This window comes from Pistacia vera, unplaced genomic scaffold (assembly GCF_008641045.1).
Source record: "Pistacia vera cultivar Batoury unplaced genomic scaffold, PisVer_v2 Contig1130, whole genome shotgun sequence".
Classification (NCBI taxonomy): Eukaryota; Viridiplantae; Streptophyta; class Magnoliopsida; order Sapindales; family Anacardiaceae; genus Pistacia; species Pistacia vera.
Genome location: NW_022195172.1, coordinates 96,541 through 121,465, shown reverse-complemented (window position 1 = coordinate 121,465; position 24,925 = coordinate 96,541). Strand labels below are relative to the sequence as shown.

The 24,925-nt window shown below is 36.0% G+C and overlaps 2 protein-coding genes and 1 long non-coding RNA gene across 3 annotated transcripts; 2 read left to right on the top strand and 1 right to left on the bottom strand.

Moving 5' to 3' along the window:
• Window positions 1-8,205: 8,205 nt before the first annotated feature.
• LOC116142694 (2-hydroxyisoflavanone dehydratase-like) lies at window positions 8,206-9,228 on the top strand (the record flags this gene model as incomplete). Its single annotated transcript, XM_031428112.1, has 1 exon — window positions 8,206-9,228. A coding segment is annotated over one exon (1,023 nt), but the record flags the coding sequence as incomplete, so codon positions are not given.
• A 2,099-nt stretch (window positions 9,229-11,327) lies between these two features.
• LOC116142746 lies at window positions 11,328-14,505 on the bottom strand. Its single transcript, XR_004130037.1, has 3 exons — window positions 14,282-14,505; window positions 13,003-13,489; window positions 11,328-11,776 (listed from the first exon to the last, which is right to left on the bottom strand). It is a non-coding gene; the product is annotated as an uncharacterized LOC116142746 (long non-coding RNA).
• Window positions 14,506-20,406: 5,901 nt separating this feature from the next.
• LOC116142738 (40S ribosomal protein S16) lies at window positions 20,407-21,046 on the top strand. The gene has a single exon (XM_031428145.1). It carries the CDS (start codon window positions 20,472-20,474, stop codon window positions 20,922-20,924), a length of 453 nt encoding a protein of 150 aa, XP_031284005.1. The 5' UTR covers window positions 20,407-20,471; the 3' UTR covers window positions 20,925-21,046.
• The last annotated feature ends 3,879 nt before the right edge of the window (window positions 21,047-24,925 follow it).

The window sequence follows — 24,925 nt, the reverse complement described above, 5'->3', positions numbered from 1 at the left end:
GGTTGTGTATTCCTCCAAGTGATGAGTTGAAGAAGAAAATTCTTACAAAGGCTCATGACACACCATACACTGCTCATCCTGGAGCAACCAAGATGTATCAAGATTTAAAGAAAGGCTATTGGTGGCCAGGTTTGAAGAAAGATATTGCGGAATTTGTAGCTAAGTGCCTGGTTTGCCAACAGGTGAAAGCAGAACATCAAAGGCCATCAGGGTTGCTTCAGCCGCTTAGTATTCCAGAGTGGAAATGGGAGAGCATTTCGATGGATTTTATCACAGGTCTCCCTAGAGTTCAGAAAGGATATAATGCTATATGGGTGATTGTGGATAGACTATCCAAGTCAGCCAATTTCCTTCCAATAAAGGAAAGCACTACTACAGATCAGTTGACTCAGATTTATATGAAGGAGATAGTCAGGTTGTATGGAGTGCCCAAGACAATAGTGTCAAATAGAGATTCCATATTTGTTTCAGTTTTCTGGATGAGTTTATAGAAGAATTTGGGTACTCGTTTAGCATTTAGCACCGCCTACCATCCTCAGACAGATGGCCAAACAGAGAGAATGAATCAAGTGCTTGAAGATATGTTGAGAGCTTGTTGTATGGATTATAAAGTATCCTGACATGAGATGTTACCCTTAGTGGAGTTTGCCTACAATAACAGTTACCAGTCTACAATTAAGATGGCGTCTTACGAGACTTTATATGGTAGACGATGTAGGTCTCCCCTATATTGGGATGAGATAGGTGAAAAGGATTAGTTTAGTACAGTTCTTAGGCCAGAAATAACTCAAAAGATGATAGAGGATGTAAAGTTAATTAGAAACAGAATGAAGCAAGCCCAAGATAGACAGAAAAGTTATGCTGATCTCAAGAGAAAAGATGTAGAGTTCTGAGTGGGTGACAAAGTATTGTTAAGAGTTTCCCCCTATAAGTGGGTAATGCGCTTCGGAAGCAAAGGGAAGTTGGCACCGAGATACATAGCTCCATTTGAAGTATTGCAGCGAGTGGGAAAGGTGGCCTACAGATTGGCACTACCACCTAGCATGGACAAGGTGCATGATGTTTTTCATGTCTCGATGCTTTGGAAGTACGTAAGTGATCCCTCTCATATCTTAAGTATAGAGGACATTGCCTTAGAAGAGAATTTTGTGTATGAAGAGCGCCCAGTTTAGATTTTAGACCGAAGGATTAAAGAACTTCACAATAAGAGTATTCTGTTAGTGAAAGTCCTTTGGAGAAACCATAAAGTCGAAGAGGCCACATGGGAGGTAGAACAAGACATGCAGGATCGTTACCCGAAGTTGTTTGTGTGAATTTCGGGTACAAAATTCTTTTAAGGGGGAGAGAATTGTAACGCCCCACTTGAGGTACATAGTTTAATTGCATTGTATTACTTGAATGTTTATTGATTTGTTCTCATTTGAGTTGGTTTGTTGTTACTATGGTTTGGTTGACCCTTGGTTGAATGGAAGTATTGGTTTGGTTGAGTGGTTGCCCTGAAATTGTAAAGACTTGGTGAAATTTTGGTGTTACGGGCTTCGCTAGGGCGAAGAAGAAGCTTCGCCGCGGCGATGAGGTGCTACAACCCACGGGTAGGTTCTGTAAGTTTTCGCCGAGGCGAAGGGCCTGACAAAATGTTTATTAACTTTCTAGAGAATTCTTCCTTTGGGCCACAATGACCATTCTATCCCTAATTAGTAGGAAAAGTGGGGAGTGAAATGCAAGGAAATTTCATGGAGAATGTGTTAGTATTGGGGGTGTGAGTGTAATGAATCAAAGGACAAGAATGGAATTTCTAAGAAAGGGTAAGGGCAAAATGGGAAAGGAGGTGTATAATATGAGTTAATAAGGGTTAAGTCTTAGAAACCCTTTCATTCTTCTTCTTCTTCCACCGCCATACTCATTCACCATTTTCTCTCTACTTTCCATCCAATCCTTCAAGGATTTTAAAGGGCTTTTGAGTAGTTTTTTGGGTAGAGGGGTGATTTAAGGCATCCTAAGGTAAGGACCTTTATTCTAGATGTGAAATTTAGCTATAAAGGTGTTAAAGTCTTATTGTGTTATTGTTTAAAAGTGTAGAGAAAAGACATCTCCCAAAGGAAAAGAGAAGGGCTAGTGGAATCACACTATCACAAGGTAAGTAAATCCAACTCAAGCTAAATTTTGAGAAATCCTTGAGTAGAGATTTCTTTATGCATGTACATATGATGCTTATTGAGAAATTGAGTAGAGATATATGTCTACTTGTTGAGAAATTGAATTGAGATGAGTATTTATGTTGAGTTTGTTGGATACATTTCCTTTATGAGAAGTGTGATGTGTGATGAGTTTCAGATGAAGTTGGAGGAGATTGAGTAAACATTTTGGGAGTGTTCTTCTATGATAGGAATTATGTCCATAGAAGAGAGCTTCTTCCCATTTTGGATGGTTGAAAAGAGAAATAGAGTTGTAGTTAGAGAAGAGTTTTTGTATGCACATAAATTATTTGATGAAATACCTAAGAGAAGTTTGAGAATGAGTTATGAACCTTAATTCTTGCAACATTGCATATTGGAATTTTCTAAGTGCATTAATGAGCATGAACCATCCATATGCATTAATTGTGCATTAAGAAGTAGCTTGAGAAAAAGTAGAGAATTTCTACACTATGAGTATTAGCTTGAGAAAGAGTATAGACTTTTGTGCTTAAACTACTCTAAGAGCTAAAGAAGAGAATATAGAAGGTTGTGCAATGGGGAACCCGTGAGCGAGGAGTAAAGTCACGAGAGTGGGTGCTTTGTGATCCCTAGTCGTGACCGTCACGCAGAGTGGAACATGAGGTTCCAACCGTGCCTCTTGTAAGAAGGGGTCGTGACATTTGAGAGATTGAGAGAAAGCATGTACACTCACATGGCCAAAGGTTCTGAATCCATGCATAATCGAATCCAATCAGTACATAAAGAGAAAATGAGTAGAAATCATGTAGAGCGAGAGAGTTCCCGGTCGTGCCTTCGGTAAGATGAGGCCATGACATTCCCATGAGTAGAATGGGAAAACAGAGAAATAGAAAGAATAGGAAGAGAAAATGAGTAGAGTCACGAATAGTGAGTTGAGTCCCCAGCCGGGCCTCCGGTAAGATGAGGCCGTGACATACACCAGAGAGTATATGGAAAAAAGTATGAGAAACAGAAACAGAAAGGGAACAAAAATGAGAAGAGAAGAGAGTAAAGAAAGAATTAAGAGAAAGAGTTATGAGGATAGACGAATAGAGGATTTACTTACTGAGCATTATTTTGCTCACCCCGTTGTTTTTCTATGCTTTTACAGGTTCCAGGTGAGGACGTAGTCAGATGGATGTCGGCGGATGAGGGCGAGGAGGAGTAGTTATACTGTCCACCACATTTTTGAGAACTTTTGTAAATGATACTGACTTTGTGTAAAGAATGTGTATATTAAATGAAAGAAAATTTTTGGGCCCAACTACTTTTATTAATGTACCAGTATTTTATTATATGTGTTTTTATGAGTATAGTAGTATAAAACAACTATTACAAAGATGGTCAATAAACATCAATTTGTTTTTCTCCTTTTGCGACTGTCAACCTTTTGTGCTCCGTTACCAATGACCTAACTTTTGTCATACGACCATCGATTTTGGCCATTTTGGTCGGATTCCGACACCACTGAACCTCCTCAACACTTCCTTAAGAATGACATAATCCTTTCATCGCCCTTTCCAAAACCCACTATCACACTCATCCATTGCACGTTTCATTCACTGGCTGCCGGCCACTACTTCTTCGCGCGATCTCAAAGCTTCAATCTTGCTGTTCTAAGCCAATTTCGGTAGCTAAAATTCTCTCCGTCGCCACTATTTGAACATCCGGTCTCTTCTCTAGAAAACCCCTCTCACTTCGACACTTGATTTCTTGTTGATTGTCGGCCACCGCAAAGCTAAGGTTTCTTGTTCTTGGCTAATTTTCGACTGATTTTGACGATGAATGTTCAATCGTTTGCCACTATTTGATCCACCAACCTCCACTCTACAAAGCCCCTCTTACCTTGGCTTCTGGTAACTTGTCAAACGCCGACTAAGACTCATTGCCTATCGCTACAATTGAGTTGTTTTTATCAGTTGATTTGGCTTCGATTTGGTTGTTTTTTTTGGGTTAAGTGATTGTAATTGTTTGTGGTTGTATTTTTGGGTTGTTCTTCTGGTCGGTGATTGCAGTTTGTTTTGCCTATTTCGAGCCACAACAACTGCTTGATAGATTGCCCCAAAGAGTTTCGTCCCTGACTTTCAATGATTGAGGAGTGATTGTAGGTGGGGGTGAAAAGGGTTTTGGTGGGGGATGCCGATGAATTGAATGGTGATGACATGGTCGATTTTCGACATCAGAATTTGGGTTAAGGCACCTGAAACTTTGATTTGCAATGGCTGACGATTGGCTGTTGAATTTTGGTGGGGGTATTTTCGTCTTCACAATGAATATCATTGTATTTAACTTAAATTATTAATGGAGTATAACATTTGGATAGTAAAGCTATATTGTTTCAAAGCTTGGGTGGGAAAGTGTCATGGGCCCTTATTTGAGTGGGAAAAGTGGTTTACTTTGTATATATTATCCTTTAGAAAACTAATCTGGTCAAAGATTGCAACTTCAGCTGTTTCCAATTTTGACTATGTTATTATATGCGATGAGAGAGTGTCTCAATTATTCATTTTATTTACTCCAGTTCATGGAGACCTAAAATAAAAAAAATAAAAAAACTATTTAATATTACATACTTAACAATTATGTATAGTTGTATACTTCAATTTTCTTTGAAATATATATGATTTATTATCAATTGAGAGAACTTTAATTTGACGTAATTAAAAATAGAGTAAACGACATTTTCCAACCCAAAGTTTGGCCTAAAGACACTTCCCCACCTGAAAAGTTTCAAAACGACACTTTCCCACTCATAGGCCAGATCTATTAGTAAAATCTGTTAACTACACTATATATTCATGTAAAAACGAAAATACCCTTTACTATTTGTTGTAGAGACATCGACATAGTTCACAGTTGCTGCGTCACTTTCTGTTTCAAACGCTTCTACATCGAGCGGCTGGGGACCACAAAGGCACATCTACAGTCATTCGCCATTGTTCAAGCCGCAGCCAAGACACTCCCTTCTGAAGCCTTCTGCTAGGCAGCCACACCGCCAAACCGCAATCGGTTGTGATCGATTGCGCATGTCTATATCGTTGTCATCGCCTACACGCATCCTCCGCGATGTTGCCTCTCTTTTCTAGCTCTAATAGTCATGCCGCGCAACTGCCTTACTACTGCGATTCCTCTCTAACAATTGTGCCGCTCTCCACCTTACAACCCCACTCCTGCCTTTGACACCTCAACACTATCGCAACACAACTTCCACAGCCAACCACCACCACCCCTCATATCTACCATAGTAGCCACCACAACCACCACACGTCCGATATACTGCCACAACATAGAGATGGCAATGGGCATGATATTTTCAGGTACTCGACCTGGCCCATCCCGAAAAGGTCGAGCTTTACTCGATGTTCGCAGGCTTGGGCTTGGGCTTGGGCTTGGGCCTGGACTTGATTTTAAGGCCCAACCTCGGGTACAGGCTGGGCTTGGGTATGTCTTCAGGCTCGGCCTGACCTAGTCTAGCCTGACAATTTTAGTATTAATTATAGTAAATTACCCTTATACTGTATATTTAATTACAAGATTATCCTACATATATATACTCATTTTTCCCAAACCCTACATGGATGGATGGATGCACTTTATGAAAGTTATTTATATATTTGGTGAGATTCAAAGTTAAATTAATATTTAAAAATTGTTGCTAGAATTAAAAATATAAAAAAAATTGAAATTTATTAATATTTAAAATTTCACATTATAAAAATGGGTAGGCTTGGGTCGGGCTTGAGGTTACAAAAAGCCCATCGGGCCGGGCTTGTACTTTACTTGCCATACCCGTGATGGGCTCGAGCCGAGATTGGGCCTTTGTCATGAGGTCGGGCTTGCGCTTAGGCCAAAGAGTACTCAGTCCCGGCCCATTGCCATCACTACCACAACAACTTCTCACCACACCTTATATTACCTTTCACAATCACCACATCTTAGATCTGCTATAGCAGCCACCACAACCACCACATCTCCGATCTACCTTCAACAACTCACCACTACCACAACGACTTCTCACCATTTTCTATGTGTACAATCACGACAACCACAATCACAACCTTGAATACTAAAGAGATTTCGAATTTTAAATTTTCATTTTTGTGGCTTCATGTAATTTGACCATCCTTTCCTTCTTTAGAATGGATTTTTGACCACCCTTCCCTTTTTTAGAATGGATTTTACTAACAGATTTGACCTTTGGGTGAAAAGTGTCGTTTTGAAACTTTTTGTGTGACAAAGTATCTTTAGACCAAACCTTGGGTGGGAAAATGTCGTTTACTGATAAAAATAATTCAAAGTATTATCCGTTTGTTTTATTCAAATACCACAATCCTATCCAAATACACATTTGTTTTAATATTCTCAATTCTCTTCAAAATTCAATCATATTATATTCAACTCAAAACTTTAACAATTACTTTTCTCAATAAAAGTTTTAAAATTAACAAAAACACCCCCACCCACTCAAGCCATTATTACCCGCCAACAGCCACTGTCGCCGTCGTAAGGACGCACGATCAGCTTGATCTGGTAGTGCACCGATATGTCTATTTCTAGCCAAATCCACAGTTGTGGTCAACAACCAAATCTTCGGTCATAGATCTGGTCGTTTCCGGCCAGATCCACCATGGATCTAGCTAGAAACGACCAGATCTACGACCAAAGATTTGGTTGTTAACGACAACCATATGTTGACCGTCGTTGACAGTTAAATGATGGTGAAACGACGAGCAAGATATGGTCGTCAACAATGACCAGATTCGGCCATCAACGGCCAGATATGTGGTCGTAGATCTGGTCGAAAAAAGCTAGATCAGTGTATGACCATCTAAATCCAGTAGGTAGTCCGCAATTTCGAAAAATTCTGGCTACCTTCCGACGGTGGTGGCTGGCTGCCAGCAATATGTAGGTGGGTGGGGGTGTTTTTGTCAATTTATAACCTTTTATTATGAGGGGTGTTTAGTTAAATTAACAAACCTAAGGAGTTAAAATAATCTAAATATTTTCAAAAAATGCTAATAAGAAATATACTAAAAACTTCTCATAATTTTATCATATTTTTCAAAAATAATATTTAAAAAAATGCTATTCTAAATAACTAACCAAACTGACCCTCGATATTTTTATTAGAATAATACTACACCAATAACCATTTCTCATAAATTTTCTCTTACAACCTTGATGTGCTAGTTCACAATTGGTCAGTTTGTAATTAATTAGTAGGGTCATGTAAAACCCTTTGTAAACTGACTAATTGTAAGTTACCATGTCATACAGGTGGGCAAGGGACCAAGGGACCGGTCCCTTGCGGGCCTGGGACCCATGAGAAAAACCAGGACCCGGACCAGGCCTTAGGCCTGGTCTGGACTGGTCCCATGGGCCTTGGATAATTTCATTTTTTCCTCTCAATTTTTTTATATTTTGGGGGCAAAACGACATTTTATAGGGGGTTTTTAGTATTTTTTTGGGATAAAATTTATAAATTTTATAAATTTTTTAGACCTGGAAGATTTTTCTTTTTATAAATTTTGTAAAATTTTATTTTAACCCTCGTAATTTATATTTATTTTAAAATTAACAGAGAGTTTTATGTAATTTGACAAAGGACTACATTGAAAAAATATAAAAAAAATTAGACCCAGGCCCAGGCCTTGGAGGAGGGCCCAATGGAGGACCCGAGCCCGTCTCTTTACGAGATCAGACCTCTTAGGTCCGGTCCTCTCAAGGACCGATCTTAGGATTGGGTTTTAGAACTAAGCTTTTGGGCCCGCTCCACCATGTCAAGACTGTGAGAGACAGCGTATAGGAGAGAATTATTGGTATACTACTATTCATTTTTATTATCAACTATGCATGAAGAACTTATCTCTTCATCATATCAAATCAAATCAAACCAATTTCGTCACCAATCTGACTTGGTCTCGAAGTTTGCAATATTTTCTAATAAAATTTTACATGACTGCGTGCGTAGCTCTCCTCTGATCAATTCCCACCGCCCTTTCTCGTTTAACTCCTTCTTAATTACTTCACACATCATCTCTTCCTGTATCTTCTTCAATGGCTTTCCACAGTCAAAGAAGTTACCAAGGAGCTCCTTCCACTGGTCAGAGTCTACAAAGATGGCTCCGTAGAGCGTCCAGTAGGCTCACCTTATGTCCCTTCATCACCTGACCAAGATCCAGAAACCGGAGTCTCATCAAAAGACATAACCATTTCCCATAACCCTGTCATATCAGCTCGCCTTTACCTCCCGAAGCTCACCCAATCGGATAAAAAATGCCCCATTTTGGTCTACTTTCACGGCGGTGGCTTTTGCATTGAATCCTCCTTTTCATTCCTCGACCACAGATACCTCAATGCTCTAGTCTCTCAATCTCAAGTCGTTGCAGTCTCAGTAGAATATCGGCTAGCCCCAGAACACCCTCTTCCTGCCGCATATCAAGACAGCTGGGCAGCTCTTCAATGGGTCACATCCCATAAGATCGCCGAGGATCCCAACAAAGAGCCGTGGTTGCTAAAATATGGCGATTTTGATCGAGTCTTTATCGGTGGTGACAGTGCGGGCGGCAATATAGCGCATAACATAGCTATGCAGGCGGGTGTGGAGAGTTTGCCTAACGATGTAAAGATTGCAGGAGCTATTCTTTCACATCCTTATTTTTGGGGCTCAAGGCCGATTGGATCAGAGCCTAGTGATAATCATGAGAAGAGTTTTTCATGTTTGGTTTGGGAGTTTGTTTATCCATCAGCGTCTGGAGGTATTGATAATGAGATGGTGAATCCGGTTGGTCCAGGGAAGCCGAGTTTGGCCAAACTTGGGTGTTCAAGGTTGCTGGTTTGTGTTGCCGGGAAGGATTCGCTAAGAGATAGAGGTATTTGGTATGTTGATGCAGTGAAGGAAAGTGGGTTTGAAGGAGAAGTTGAGTTGTTCGAAGTGGAGGGAGAGGATCATGCTTTTCATGTCTTTTATCCTGAGACGCAGAGTGCTAAAGATATGATCAGACGCCTGGCTTCTTTCATCAATTGCAGATAATTTTTTTATTTTTCTTAACCGAATCTCCAATTCCAAATCTAAAGACAAGCATGAATTGATATGTATGAGTGTGGGCCGAAAGATTTTTCAAAATAATTATGAATTATATATCAGTTTTTTATGGATAGTACCAAAAATAAATTATTTATTGAAAAAGATATATAGGGAAACATTATACGAATTGTGTAGCTATTGCATAAGCTAAAAGTTATGATTTTATTTTATTTTTTTGTGCTGGGGGATGAAAAAGAAAAAAAAAAAAAAAAAAGGGTATTAATATATGATAAGACAAAAAAATATGTATTTAAAAATTATTTGGTTGTTATTAAAAATCTGAATCATCTTACAAAACTAAAAGTTTTACCTTTATATTAATTATCATTAATTAATTATTTAGAAATTTGTTATGATTTTTCTTAACATAATTTTATTATCACATCCTTTTTCTTATATATTTTACAACTTACTATACTTTGACAAAACAAATTCTGTACTATAATTTGAATTTTGAAATACCAAACCGCAGATGGGGTGAGATGATTGGATAAGCGCATATTACTGGCTGAGAGAGGAAACGCGCGGATTACTAGCTTGAGATGATTGGCCGGCGACTAACGGTGGCGGCAATACCGGCAGTTGTCAGAAGGTAGTTGGGGCATTTTGAGTAAACTGTTTTAAGAACAAGAGTAATAATATCCTAAAATTTTATTTGTTAAGGGTATAATTGAAACAAAATCAAGATTATTAAATAACCTTATAATATCTAAGAAAATAATGGCTTCGTTTGTTTCAGTTTTGGGAATACTACTTTTTAGTATTCCCAAAAAAGATAAACAGTAAAATACTAAAAAACTCTGATTTTTGGGAATACTACTCCCAATATTATTCAACTTTTTTTAAACCCTTTAAATTTGATAATTTAATTAAATACCTCTAAATATTTTTTTTTTAAATTACAAAAACACCCCAGTAATCTACATTTACCAGATTCCGGCCACCACTGCCGAAAAATGGCCGGAATCTGTTAGGATGGCGCACGATCGGCTGAATTTGGCCGGTAGTGAGCCGATCTAGCCTTTTTCAGCCAGATCCACGGTAGATCTGGCAGGAAAATGCCAGATCTAACGCCAAAGATGTGACTGTTGACGGCCAGATCTTTGACCGTAACAGTCGGTAACGACGGCCAACAAACGGTCGTTGTTGACCATCAACGACGACCGTTTGTTGGCCATCGTTGACGAGCAAATACGACCAGATTTGGCCGTCATAGATCTGGCCTTTGTCGGCCAAATCCATCGTGAATCTAACCAGAAAAAGCCATATTGACGTACGACCGGCTAGATCGATGACTCCAACCACCCTCCAACGGTGGTGACTGACTGTCCGTATTTGAGGGTTGATTGAAAGTGTTTTTGTTAACTTTTAATGTTTTATTATAGGAGTGTTTCTGTAAATAAATAAACATAAAGGGTATTTTATTAATTTATAATTCTTACATCGTAATACCCGCCCAATTCAACTTTTTTTTAACTTTTTTCAAAAAACTTTTCCAAAAAACCTAAAATTTTAAACCAAACGGAGCCAATAGTATTCAAATTTAGAGGCTCGACTAGTTCAGTATTCTAATGCTTTTTGCAATAGTGTTTTAAGGAAAATAAAATTAAGTTATTTTTAATTAATGTTTTGAATTGAATAAAATAGAATTAGATTTTAAGAATATTAAAACAAATGTATTTTTTAGGTTTTAGGATAAGATAGTAGAAAAATAGTACAACAAATGCAGCCAAATTATGAGTAGGATCAGTTCTTTGTCCAATCAGGACAGGAAAATATTTTCCGAGGCTACAAAAATGTTTATGCACGGAAAATGTTCTATTTATTTGAAATCATTTTGTATTGAATTGATTTTTCTCGATACATATATAATTATAATCTTAAGCAAAATAATATAATTATAATCTCAAGCAAAATAATAATTAGTATTAAATATAATCTTAAAGAATTATCTAATGCAATAACAAACAGAACCTTAGCCTATAAATCTAGAACCCCTTTCTAATAAAGCTATTGAAGCTTTTCAACTTTGAAGAATAAAGATAGATCTTCCTTTGATTGTAATAATAACAGACCTCTCCTCCATTAGTTTTGAGATATCCATTTCTTTTCCCATATATCCTTTGCTATTTGCTATAATTAGTGTTTCATGAAAATTCTCAGGTGTTGAATACCCGTAAAGAATTTCTTTCATCTTTCAGTTTCGATAATGATACCAAAAGAGTTTTCTTCACTGGTGAATCAAAACATGTCAATTTGAATTGGGTGTATCAAAAGGCAATCATTTAACTAGCTTCGCAAACGTGATCAATTCTAGATTAAAAAAGCTAGCTAATACAGATGATTAGGAAATGCAAAAGCTCAAAAAGAACATTCTTTAAATCTCCTACAAATTACCAGAAATCTGACATGTACAGTCTCTTCAAACTATGCAGATTTTCTCCGAATCCAAGAACCAGACCAACAAAACAATGAAGCTTGTAATCACAAAGACCTGCATATAGACAAATTCTCCAAATAAACATTGTGCTCTGGTGAAAGGCAATGAAACCAAATCCCCAAATATGCATGAATCTTATATATTTCAATGAAACACACAAATACAAGAACTCTGATCATAATCAGCAATAACATTTAAACAATCCGGAAAGAAACTCGAAATCCATATAAATAACATATTTTGGATTTAATTTAGAGTTACTCTATTCTAAAAGGGAAGGCAAATTTCAGAGTTATATGTTTATCAAATTCAACATTCAAAATGGAATACAGAAGATTAATAATTTTACAGAAAAGTGCAATAACAAACATCGATTTAAGAAACATAAGAGTAATCTTAAAAAACGTGGCTGATAATTCCTTTTTCCTAATTCTTACATCAAATCTGGAAAGCTGTTATTTTCAAGCATTGATTTTGTACTGTTACCTATTCAATTGTGGGGTTGTGCTTTTAAAGGTGAAGAAACGAAAGGTTAAAGCAGAGGAGAAGAGAAAAGAACTTGAAGAGATAAACTAAAGAAGAAGATTAGGAGACATGCAGAGGCCTGAATTTCTCAATACAAAAGTTAACCACTGTATTTCTGTTCCTGCTGCAGTAAGGAGATGCAAATTTATGTTTCAATTCATGCTAGCACTGTTCAAGAAAATAATCTTTACCGGTTGCGAATCAAAACATTTCTAGCTCAATATTGATTAGAACTTGAATTGGTCATTTCAAAGAATCAAAATGTGATAACGAAGATTGGGAAATTCAGTCAATTAACCTCCACCAAATGACAATAAATCTGAGGTTTGTTTACTTAATAATAATTCAAAATGAATTTAAACATAGTCTCTTCTTCAAACTGTTGAGGTTTCTTCCAAATCCAAGAACCAGACTAACAATGAAGCTTTAATCATAAGGACCTTCATACCACCAAATTCTTCAAATAAAAATTGTGCTGTGCTGAAAGGCATTGAAACCAAATCCCCAAATATGCATGAATCTTACATATTTCAATGAGGCACACAAATACAAGAACTCTGGTCATAATCAGCAAATAACATACAAACAATCTTGAAACAAACTCGAAACCCATATAAATAACATATTTTGGATCTAATTTAGAGTTACTCTATTCTAAAACACAAGAAAAATAGCCGAGTTTTATGTTTATCAAATTTGACAGTCAAAAAGCAACATAAGAGAAATCTTTGGCTGATAAATTTCTTTTTGCTTACCTTTTCCATCAAATTTGAAAAGCTGAGATATTCATCTTGCCACAATTTAGTCATCCATAAACCCACCTGAAACTTTCCAGAAACAAGGCATATCCCAATATTGATAAAGCTAATGCCATTGAAACAACGGACAGCATGAAATAACATCTCTGGAGAACTGCAAGCTCGGGCTGGTTTCTGATCAGCAACACACAATATACTCCGGTGACTGATAACATGATGCAAACCACGAAGACATTAAACCCCTCAAAGGTGTTTATTACTTGGCAATCACCTTGATGTCGTATGACTAGAGCCAAAATAAACAGGAAACAAAGGCACAGAATATAAATTGAGCGCTTAATCTGGCTTTCTTCACTGGAAAGGAACTCTGCAGAGATGTAGTGAGAAAGTGTCTGGAGTGGAAGGGGATTCTTTGGCATGATAAACGCCTTGATGATTCTCAAAACTTGAGATAACGTCTTCTACCTCTTATAAAATAGTTGTTCTGAAAGGATAAGATATTATAAAGAATAACCATAAAGTTAGTTTGATAATTCTGGTTTAAACTCAAAATCGACACATTAACAATTGGAATTTGGACCCCCAAATCAAATCAATCCATTACAAATAATTTAATGCACAAATAGCCACAATTAATGATATTATCATATTAATTATATATTATATGTTACTAAATAACATTTTCTGAGGCAATTTACTAGTCAAATAGCCTAATAAGTGCTTATGAATGAAAGTACTTCCTAAAAGTAACTTAAAAACTCACACAAATTCAATTCTGGGTAAGGTATAAACTAAATTAAAAGTGCTTCATCAGTCTGTAAATCAAACCAGATTTGTGTAAACCAAATTGATAAACTCACAAATTCAACTCTGGGTACGGTAAGGCGTTAACCAAATTAAAAGTGCTTCATCATTAATTAATAGATAAACACTAGATTTCCCATTGCAAAAAAATTAATAAACCAAACTGAGTCCAAAAAAAATTCAGCCTGTAAGCAGTAAGCACATTCAATACATGATAAAGGAACCCAAAAATAAAAAAATAGAAAAAAATTAATCAACATTCATAAACCAAAACCGTAGCTAGCTTCTTACCACCACACTATCTATAAGCTTCCAAATAGGAGTCAGAGAAGGCACAAAACCCCTTTGAACAGCTTAATCAAACTGAGCTTTAAATTATTTAATAAAGATTAAAGACGAACTCAACTAAGCAATAAGCAGCCGTCCAACCGAGAATAAACAGATAATAGAACAGAGAATAAGACTGACATACCTTAAGGACAGAGGACTGACGACATCAACGCGTGGCTGCCGGCTGTTGTGAGTGTTTGAGGATAGAGGACTGACGACGACCGGATGCCGGCTGGAACGAGAACGACGGACGCCAGTGAAGAATTGAAGAAGAAATGCGAACTTGAGTGGAGTGGTGAACCGGAGAAATTAAAGATTTAGGTCAAAGTGATTTTGGGGCTTTTGTAATGAGTCAAAGAAAGAAAAGAATCGTGTTTTAGTTTAATAGTTTTGTTTGAATGTTTTAAATTTATTATTATTTTTTAATTAAACCGGGTACCCGGCTTAATTATTCAATATAACCCGATATTCAAACCGAGAATTCGGGTATCTCATGAACTACTATTTGAATCTGACCCGAATTTTCTGGTACCCAAAAATTCGGTTCGGCTCAGTTTGGTTAGCATGATTGGTTCGGGTAGTGGGTATTTTTACACACCCGTAATATAAGATGATATTAAAAAAGTTTTATGACATTTACCCAAACCAAACACGCCTTTAGGCTGCATTTGGTTTCAAGAATGTTTTATTAGTAAAATAATAAGATTATTAATGAGATGGATTACCTGAAAAATTATTGGGAATCTTATGTGATATACGTTTGGTTAGATTGTTAGGTATAAATAATTAATATGTTTGGTTAAGATGAATAAAAAAATTATGGGAGGGACTTTTACTGAATTGCCCTTCTTTTTAATATTATTATAATTACTTTAACCGCCTATATTTGATAATCTAGCTAAAACACTCTAGCCACAAAAAAAGTTTAAAATTTGACAAAATAACCCTAGCCACCCTAGATGAGTGTTGGTTGTTGTCGTTAGTGCCAGAGGGTACACGACTAGTCGGATCTGGTTGTAAATGGCTAGATGGCTGTAAAAAATTACTAGATCTATTCTGATGGTTTCCGGCCAAATCCACGGCCGTTAATAGCCACAAATCGGCTAGATCCACGGCCATTAATAGCCACAAATCGGCCATTTCTGGCCATATGCATGACCATTAACGATCGATCTATGGCTATTAACGGTCGTGGATCTGGCCGTTTTCAACGGCCACTGGCTGAGAACATCGGATCGGCACACGACTGGCCAGTTCTAGCAGGTCATGAGCCATTCTAGCGATGATCGGCAATCGTCTTGGGTGGCTAGGGTTTTATGTAAATAATTTTCAGATTAAGGGCATTATTGTCCAAAAATTTGTTTCTTAGGAGTAAATTGTAACAAAATTAAGATTAATTTTATGTAAAATGAGAGGTATTTCTGTCAAAAAAATTTACGAGGTCATAGAAGTCATTTTGTACAGTTTGGCTAATTGTTATTTGATAGACATTTGAGGACAAATGTGTCCGAAATGATATTTAATTAAGGGCAAAATATGTATAAAGTTCATATTACACTGGTAATCTTTTAATAACACTCCCTGAGGTGGTAATCTGATTACTACCTATTTTATCAACAATAAACATTATTTGTATTAAAAGATTATCGAAATATTTTATTATTTGAAAACCAAACAAAAGAATCTTGAAAATTAAAGAAATATTGCCGAAGTAATCTTCCTAGACCCCTAACCAAACACAACTTTAAAGCTACCGGTCATTGACAAAGAAGAATATGGAGTAACCTTTCATTAATAATATTCTTTGCCATATGATAATCAGAATAGTAGTTTAATGTAAAAATGTAATAATTATTTTATTAAAAAATGCTTATCAACTTTTTTAAGCATAATATTATTGTTATATTAATTTCCTCAAATATTTACAGCTTAATATATTTGAGAAAAAAAAAAACATTAACATAATATGCTTGAGCAAAACAAACATTACATGCAAAAATATATCATAAGAAAAAATGTGACATCATAGATTTTATGTAGATTTTATTTATCATGGAACAAAAATTATAATGTTCTAAACCCATTACTTGCCAATTTTTTTATGCACTGGTTTTGACTGGCTTAAAAAACCTCCAAAACCAGTGCAGTGTATTTTCGAGGGGTTTATAAAACACCCCAAATCGGAGTGTTTTGGCTGGTTTTCAAATTTTATCCCAAAAAACTCTTTTTCACTACAAAATTATCTCCTGATACACAATAATCACTTTGCTGATAAAAAAAGGCACAAAACAGAGGACAAAGAAAAAGACTGACCTCTTTTCATTTGATTCTTCATTCTCCAACTTCTTCAATTCTCTACAAGGTTTGTTTCTCTCTTTTTCTCTCATTTTTTGTTTGGGTTTAAAGGCATATCTGTCACACTTAAATAAGGGAAGGATAATTTGTTCTTCTTAATTGATTTGCAAAATGTTACTCTTTTTAATTAGGTTTTCAATTTGTTACTATTCTAGTGGTAAAATTAATCACATTTGAGATATTGTGACTATCATTTGAGATTGAAAACTAATGTCTGAACATTATTATACAAATTTTAATTTCCATTTTAGTGCAAATATTGGCTAAATGTGTACAGAATTTATTATAAATTTTGGGGTTCTACTAATTGATATGTGTAAGTGTAGGAATAACACATTTATTCCTTAAATACATTTGATAATAGTGAGAAAATAGATTTTAATTTCTGTTTTAGTATAAATATTGGCTCCTCTTTTATTTAAAGTTTGGTTTTTAATTATTAGACAATTGATTGTCCCCCCCCCCCCCAAAAAAAAAAAAAAAAAAAAAAAAAAAGTGAAGTCCAATTAATTGAATTTTAGATGAAAATTTAAATTATCAATTACAGGAGGCTTATTTGAAGAGTTTTGCTAAGTCAGACTTAGAGTACAGAGTCTCCAGTTTAAAAATTGGCAGTGGACATAAAAAACTTCAATTGCAATGTATATGGTCACCATCTGGACAAAGGTAAGAGTCTTGGGCAGCCAGTACCCAGGGTTTTGCTTCAAGACTTGAGGGCAACCTTGTCATGTAGGGAATGAACTTGTAAGTTCTTATTGGGACCCTCTTTTTATGACCATGCTTTTCAACCTGCCAAAGTGATAGATTCACTTGCAGATTTATTGCAGAGATTGTAGTTAATGGTACTATTGCCTCAATGATTGTGTTGAAATAGTTTTACCTTCCTCAGTTTAAATCATCTCGTTCCTTATATCTAAATGAATGATCTTGGTTGTGTATTGTTTCCCTTACACTCTCCTACATCACAAATTGGCAAGTTTAATAACACAAGGAAAGAAGTCATATGATTTGATCTTGGTTCTAGAAGAGCATAGTTTTATAACAATTACTTTATGTGAACTCGGCTTCTTTTGCATATATTTTCAGTAAATCTAGTCGTTGAATGGAAGTCTAATTACCAAGTATGCTAATAGTGCCAGCATAACAAATGTCATCAACTAAATTATATATTTTAGTGAAAACTTACAAATAAATTAAATAACATACAATGAAAGAACATACAAATAAATTAAATACCTTTCAATGAACCCTGGACATACATAAATACATAGAACATATAATTAAATTAACACACAAACTGCAACAGTGGCATGAGTGGAGGTAGAACTTGGATAGCTAATATCTCTAATCACAAACCCATTTGTAAAGGAGGCTGTTGTAGACAGCATAGAAAGCAGAATAAGCAGAATGGAAGCAACCAATGCGATTGCGAACGCGCTTCCTACATGTTGACAGAACTTTCCGTAAATAGAGCAATCGATAATGCTACCACAAAGTATCTGTGCAAAGACATATGAAATTGAAGTTAAACTTCCATAATCAAGAATCATTCTAATCATCGATAAATAAGGCAAAAGATGAATGCATTTGAATTAATTACACGAAGGTTGGAGAGTAAGTAAACTTGGAAGGAACTTTGATACTAAGTACTGGTAATTGGAAAAAAAATACTTCCAAGTATTGGTTGAAGTTGGGGTATTTTTATGGGTATATATGTAAATTTATCATTTTAAAAAAACTATAGAGCCGCTGAAAAATAAACTCCCAAGCGTAGGTTGGGTGTTTTAAAAACCCCTCAAAACTACTGCAGTGGTTTACCCTCATAACCGCTATCATAAGACTCTCAAGTAGACCTTAAGGAAACTACCACTAGGTGACCAAATGGTAAAAGAGTAAAGAGGTCCAACATGAGTTCTTCAGTTCGAGTCCTCCTAGGCACTAATAGGGTGGTCACTAAGGGGATTTACCCAGTTGTTCACTTCAGGGTCTTGAAAGATTAATTGAGGTACACGCAAGTTGGCCCGAACACCCGTGGTCACATAAAAAAAAAAAAAAAAAAAACTTTATAAGGAAAAGAAATGACTCAAAGATGATGATGATAATAATAATAATAATAATAATAATAATAATAATAATAATAAGGGTATGCAAATATAAGTGATGTGGTTTATTTTCAATATGTGATATTTTACTGAATTAAAAACACAAATTGAAATGAAGAATATAATTAATTATTGTATAATTGAATTTTATATACATTATTTATAATAGTGTAAATTTAAACGCGAACCTAAAGTCTAGGTAGATTGACAGTTTAAAAATGAATAAACGACTTTTTCCCAACCAAAGTTTGCTTTAATGACCATTCCCACCAAAAAAGTTTCAAAATACAATTTTTTCACCCAAAGTTAATATTCCGTTACTATCTAAAGTCAATTTCGATGGCAAAAATTTTGTCTGTCACCACCATTTGAACCTCCGGTCTCATCTCTACAACGACACTTGATTTTTCGCTGATTGTTGGCCATCACAAAGTTAGAGTTTCCTTTTTTTAGCTGGTTTTCAGCTGATTCCAACAGCGAATATTCAATCGGTTACCAACATTAGATCTGCCGTCCTTCACTCTACAAAACCCCTCTTACTCTACAAAACCCCTCTTACTCTAGCTCTTAGTAACTCGTCGAACACCGGCTGAGAAAGTAAAGTGTATTTTGTATATTAACGAAATATAACTTTGGGTGGGAAAGTGTCATTAAGGCAAACCTTGGGTGGGAAAAAGTAATGTTTTGAAAACCAGACTGGGCCTTGATCCAATCAAGGGCCTGGTTACAGTTTGACTGGTCAAACCGGTGGTTTTTGGTGGTCCAAAAAGTTTGAAATCTTGCAAAAATACCCCTAAAAATACGTTTCAGTCATTATTGATTTGAAATCCAGCAAATACACCCCTATGATTTGTTTGGTTTTTGACTTTTCCAACCAAGTTTTGGTTGATTCTGACGGCCAAAATTCAATCCGACACAATCACCTGAACCATTATCCTCTACTCTACAAAACCCCTTTAACCCCAAAACTTGGTAGGTCCCCATTCTCTGGCCGTGACTCGCGAACACCGCATCGATTAGGTTGATTTTTCCAGCCAAATTTGGACGTAAAAAATTCTATCTAACACCACTACCTAAACCACCGACCTTCACTATACAAAACCCATCTAACCCCGACGCTTGATAGCTTCCTGTTCGCTAGCCATGACTTGGGTATTGGGTCAATTTTTTTGACCAAATTCCAACTGATTTCGGTGTCCAAAATTAAAGTTGACACCACCCCTTGAACCATCAGCCTTTACTCTACAAAACCCCTATAACCCCGACACTTGGTAACCCTTCGTTCACCGACGGTAAGATTCGGGATTTGGGTGAATAGTGAAATTGGAAATTTGGGCCGAAAAGGATGTCAGTCGATGGTCAGATCAGTCCGACCAGTCAGTCCGGTCAAGTTTTAAGAACATTGGGAAAAAGTGGTTTACCCTTTGAAAACCAACATTGGTTTTGGCAGGGCCTAGACTTGGGCTAATTTTCTAAGTGAAAGGTATTATTATAACAACTAAGTTTCAATTAAAAAAAAAAAAAATCAAATAATATATTATCAGTTTTTTAAACTTAATTAATCCATAAAGTATATGCTCTAAAATAGTATTCTCTACCCTGAATATTTTAAGTGCGCATTTTAATATAATATTTTAATTAAAATTTTATCTTATGTCTAATTTTTAAGGAAATGGCGAAATGCTTAATGCTATGTAAAAGAAAAAAAAAAAAAAAAAGGGTTTACACGTGTCATTGTAGTGAAGCATATTTAAGAAAGCAATCACAGCCGTCCATCTAAAAACCCTAATGTCATACCTCCTGACTGTTATATCATACATAGTCTGCTACTAGGGTTTCAAGACACATCAAGCACACACACCCACTTGACCAAACATGGCTACTCCCGTTTCAGCTCCTGCTCAAGTCGAGTCCGTACAATGTTTCGGCCGCAAGAAGACGGCCGTCGCCGTGACCTACTGCAAGCGCGGGCGCGGCTTGATCAAGATTAACGGCTGCCCTATCGAGTTGGTGGAGCCAGAGATCCTCCGTTTCAAGGCGTACGAGCCGATCCTCTTGCTTGGACGACACCGTTTCGCGGGAGTTGACATGCGTATCCGAGTGAAAGGCGGAGGACACACTTCTCAGATCTACGCCATCCGTCAGAGCATCGCAAAGGCACTGGTAGCGTTTTACCAGAAGTTCGTGGACGAACAGAGCAAAAAGGAGATTAAGGACATTCTGGTTAGGTATGATAGGACTTTGCTTGTTGCTGATCCAAGGCGCTGTGAGCCTAAGAAGTTTGGAGGACGTGGTGCCAGAGCTAGGTTCCAGAAATCTTACCGTTGAAGAAGATACACAAGAGAGAGAGAAGGTTTATGTTGCTTCTTTTTTGTTTTACTTTAAAGAATTAGTATGTCTCAGCCTATTGAGATTTTGACGGTTTATTTTTATTAAGGTTTTTTCAACTATGTTTCATGCTTTTGAGATTTTCTTATGGATTTTATGTTCGATTGTTAATTAAGAAGTTAGTTTTAATTATTATTGTTGCTTATGCACTGATTCGTATTTGGGAATTACTTTTCATGTTTTTAAGGCAAATTTTGATTTTTAAATTAGTTTTCCAATATTCCAATGGAACGGTGACAAGACTTTAGAGTAGAAGGTGGCTTGTTACTTACAGCTAGACTCTCTGCAAATTTGTCTTTGTCGTAACATAACTCAATACCATCTAAGAGAAAAGAGGGGAAGTATTTTCATCAAGTACTATTGGTTAGAATCTCTTGGTTACCTTAGATATACCTCAATGTTGGTAAGTGGTTTTGAATCCATGTAATAACAATTTCTCCTTGTAGCTCATTTGATTTGGTTGCAAAAGCCAAAGTATAGTTCAGGTCCTGACTTGCGGAGTGTGTATATGAACACAATACAAGGCTATGAGATCCTGTTTTATATATTTCAGATTATCTTAGTTTAACGGTGTTGGAGGTTGAGTCTTTTTAGTTAGGTGGTTGTTATCATTGTTGAGATATGAGTTCACTTTATTGCTGGCCTGTTTTAGTAGTCACACAGATGCTTTATTAAGCTCTTTTGTCCTACTTGGGTATGCCTTTTGGGGGCTAATGGTGGTAGTTCATGTGTAGACCCATCTTATATCATAACAATGGCATCGGTAGGGTGGATGCATTTCTTTATGTTACCATGTTTACACCATTCGTTTGATAATTTTCTAATGTATTTTTGATAGATCACATGTCAAAATTGGAGTTGTTGAAATCTTATGGTGGGATTAGAAATTCTTACTGAATGTAAAATTGTCATTGCACTATTTATGGGCAACTAACATATGGTACTTGTGCCTTAGTAGTTGAAATCAATGATTCAAATTTCAGATAAAGTTATCTCTGCTAATAAGATTTCACTTGTTTCTACATTCTCACGAGCAGTTTGTGTGTCTATGTGGTGTTAGTATTTGGGTATGGGCTTGAGCTACAATTGGTCATTTTGAAACTTTTGAACTGATTTGCCGTGCATAAGATTCTGCTTTCAGGGATGCTTTTAGAGAAATATTTTGATTTAAAGTTTGTGTGAAGTAGATGTTCCCTTTCCAATGGCCCACAAATATTATTGGAAGTGTTCTTACTTTTTCTCCTGAAGTTCACATTTTGCAGTGTTTACATTGTTTCTGCTTGTTTGTTAATCAATCTTGCAAGCTTTGGTAGTGCCTTCTTCTGATCATGCAGCTAATTAATTTACAAGGACTTGGCAAATATTTGACTCCTAGATTCTGTTCTTTTCTTTCCGATTGGAAGTTTAGTGAAATCCAGTGTGAGCTTAATTTTCTTATTCTAGCGGCGTTGAAGTCATTTTGCGAGTTTGTATATTTCTTGTGATTACAGATTTTTATTTATATTTTTGTCAGAAAACTATTTTAAGCATACTCTGTGGAGTGTCATTAGACTGATTGCCCTTTGTTGGTGTTTGTGACTCCCTGTTTCTCTCGAAAAAGGATCTTTTGACGTGAATCCTCAATTGATAATATATACTTCAAAAATAATGAAAAAGAACCCATCCGCATGCGCGATCCTCGATCATTCATTTCCCTATAGTACTCCCCTAGATGATGAACATAGTAAGTCTAGCTTTCTTTTTAGCTCTGTATGCTATCTTAGTTTTAGGGTCCTGTTATGGGTTAAAATCATATTAAAATTTTATCACACGGATCAATGGTTAAATAGTGATATAGGAGTTTGGTTTATTATTCTTGATATTTTTTATAATAATATTTTGAAAAAAAAGTAAAATTGATTTGTTTATTATGAGTTAGGATTTGAAAATTAATAAAAACACTATTTTAGGTTTGTTAATTTATTGTACACCCTTGTAAAAAAATATTAAAAATTAACAAAAATACTTCTATTCACCTATTAAATACTGATAGTTGGTCATCACTGTCGGAGAGTGGTCAGAGTTGTTGTATTAATGCACGAGTGGTTGGATGTGGTCGGTCGCATGTTGATATGACCTTTTCTTAATGGATCTGGTCAGAAAATGTCAGATCTTAGGTTAGATCTGGTCATTGACGGTCAGATATGGTCGTCAACGATGGTCAAAGATATGATCGTCATTGATGATTAGTTAGGGTTAAAGATTTGGTCGTCAACAGCCAGATACTTGGTTGTAGATCTGGTCAAAAAAAGGATAGATCGACACACTATGGGTTAGATTCAGTCAATAGTATTATATCAGATTTTGGTCATTTTTTGATGGTAGTGGTCAGAATCTGGTAAATGTGGGTTGGTGAGGGTATTTTTTTTAATTTTTAAACTTTATTTTGGGGATGTTTAGTAAATTATTAAATAAAATAAAATAATATTTTAAGAATAGGGAAACAAATGTGTATTTTAGATAAGATAGGGGAAAAATTGGGAAACAAACCCACCATAAAATTTAGAATAGTATTTTTAGAATAAAGAGATAAACGTGTATTTTGGATAGGATGGAAAAAAATTGGGAAAGAAACGCACCCATCAGATTGGTAAGTATCCTGTGTGAAAACTTGGAAGCCTGAGCCTTGAAAACCTGGGTCGTACTCAGTCTCAGAGTGAGTCAAAACGGCTGCGTTAAATTGGTGTGAGGGTGTGTAGCAGCATGTTCCTTATTTTGTCAAAGACCATAAATGATGGGCCAGCAACCCAACACCAGATCGCATATGTTAAGCTCACCAGGCACCGCCATCACGCCGTGGAATAATTTGGACGGTGTTATCAAACATGATTTTCTTTGAATAGAATTGTATAATAATTTTCAGAAATCCCAGGAAAGAAGTGACTAACTATGAATAAAATGACAAAAAAATCCAAATTGCGTTTGTCTCTTCTTTCCGAGTTAATCTCTCTCCATTGCTTGATATGTAACTGTTGGGTTTAAAAAATGGGTAATGTTATGGGTACTAATAGATTTTACAAACTGGTGTACTAATTTAAAGTATAGTACGGGTACCATGTGTATAGTACGGGTACCATGTGCATAGTACGGATACTATGTGTGATTTTAACAAAGATTAGCACATTGGTTAATAAAATCCGTTAGTACGCACAATATTATTCTTAAAAAATTGAAAATGGTAAACAAAACATGTTACACAAGACTCAATGAAGAAAAATGAAAACAAAGAATAATACTTTGGGTACTAACAAATTGTATTAATCAGTGTGCTAATCTTTGTTAAAATCACACATAGTATCCGTACTATACGTATAGTACCGGTACAATGCTTTAAGTTAGTACATTGGTTAGTAAAATCCGTTAGTACCCATAGCATTACTCGAAAATGACAAATCTAATACATAAACAGTATGCTATTTGTACAAAGGTTTTGTACAAACGGACGTGGTACGCCACATGGCATGTCACGTCTATAGCATGTGGGCCACGTTACTTAATGCCTTAAGAAAAAAAAAAAAAATTTCCAAATCAAATTCCCTCTCAAATTTTACAATTTCGCCATTTTTCAATTTTCTATTTCTTGTTCTTCTTCTCCGCTTTTCATTTTTCTTCTTCTTCTCCCCGCCGACAAACCAAACCCTAACCCTAACCACTGAAACCATAGAGAGTCCGAACCTGTCGTTTCAAAAGCTTCTAAAATCTGACTGAGGAGCCAAAAGAGAAAAGTGAACAGAGTGACCGCCGTGGATTCTCCAAAATTTTGCTGTTACCTCCGTCGCGGCTCTTCGCCAGAAAAGCGTGAGTCTCTTAATACGGATAAGTCCTCTGTCAATTGAATTTATGTTGACTTTGAATCTAATTGTTCAGTAGACAAGTTGAAAAGATGTTAATGCTAAAACTCA

Excerpts from the sequence above, each read along its gene's own strand:
- LOC116142738 (XM_031428145.1), top strand. The coding sequence starts at position 20,472 with ATGGCTACTCCCGTTTCAGCTCCTGCTCAAGTCGAGTCCGTACAATGT.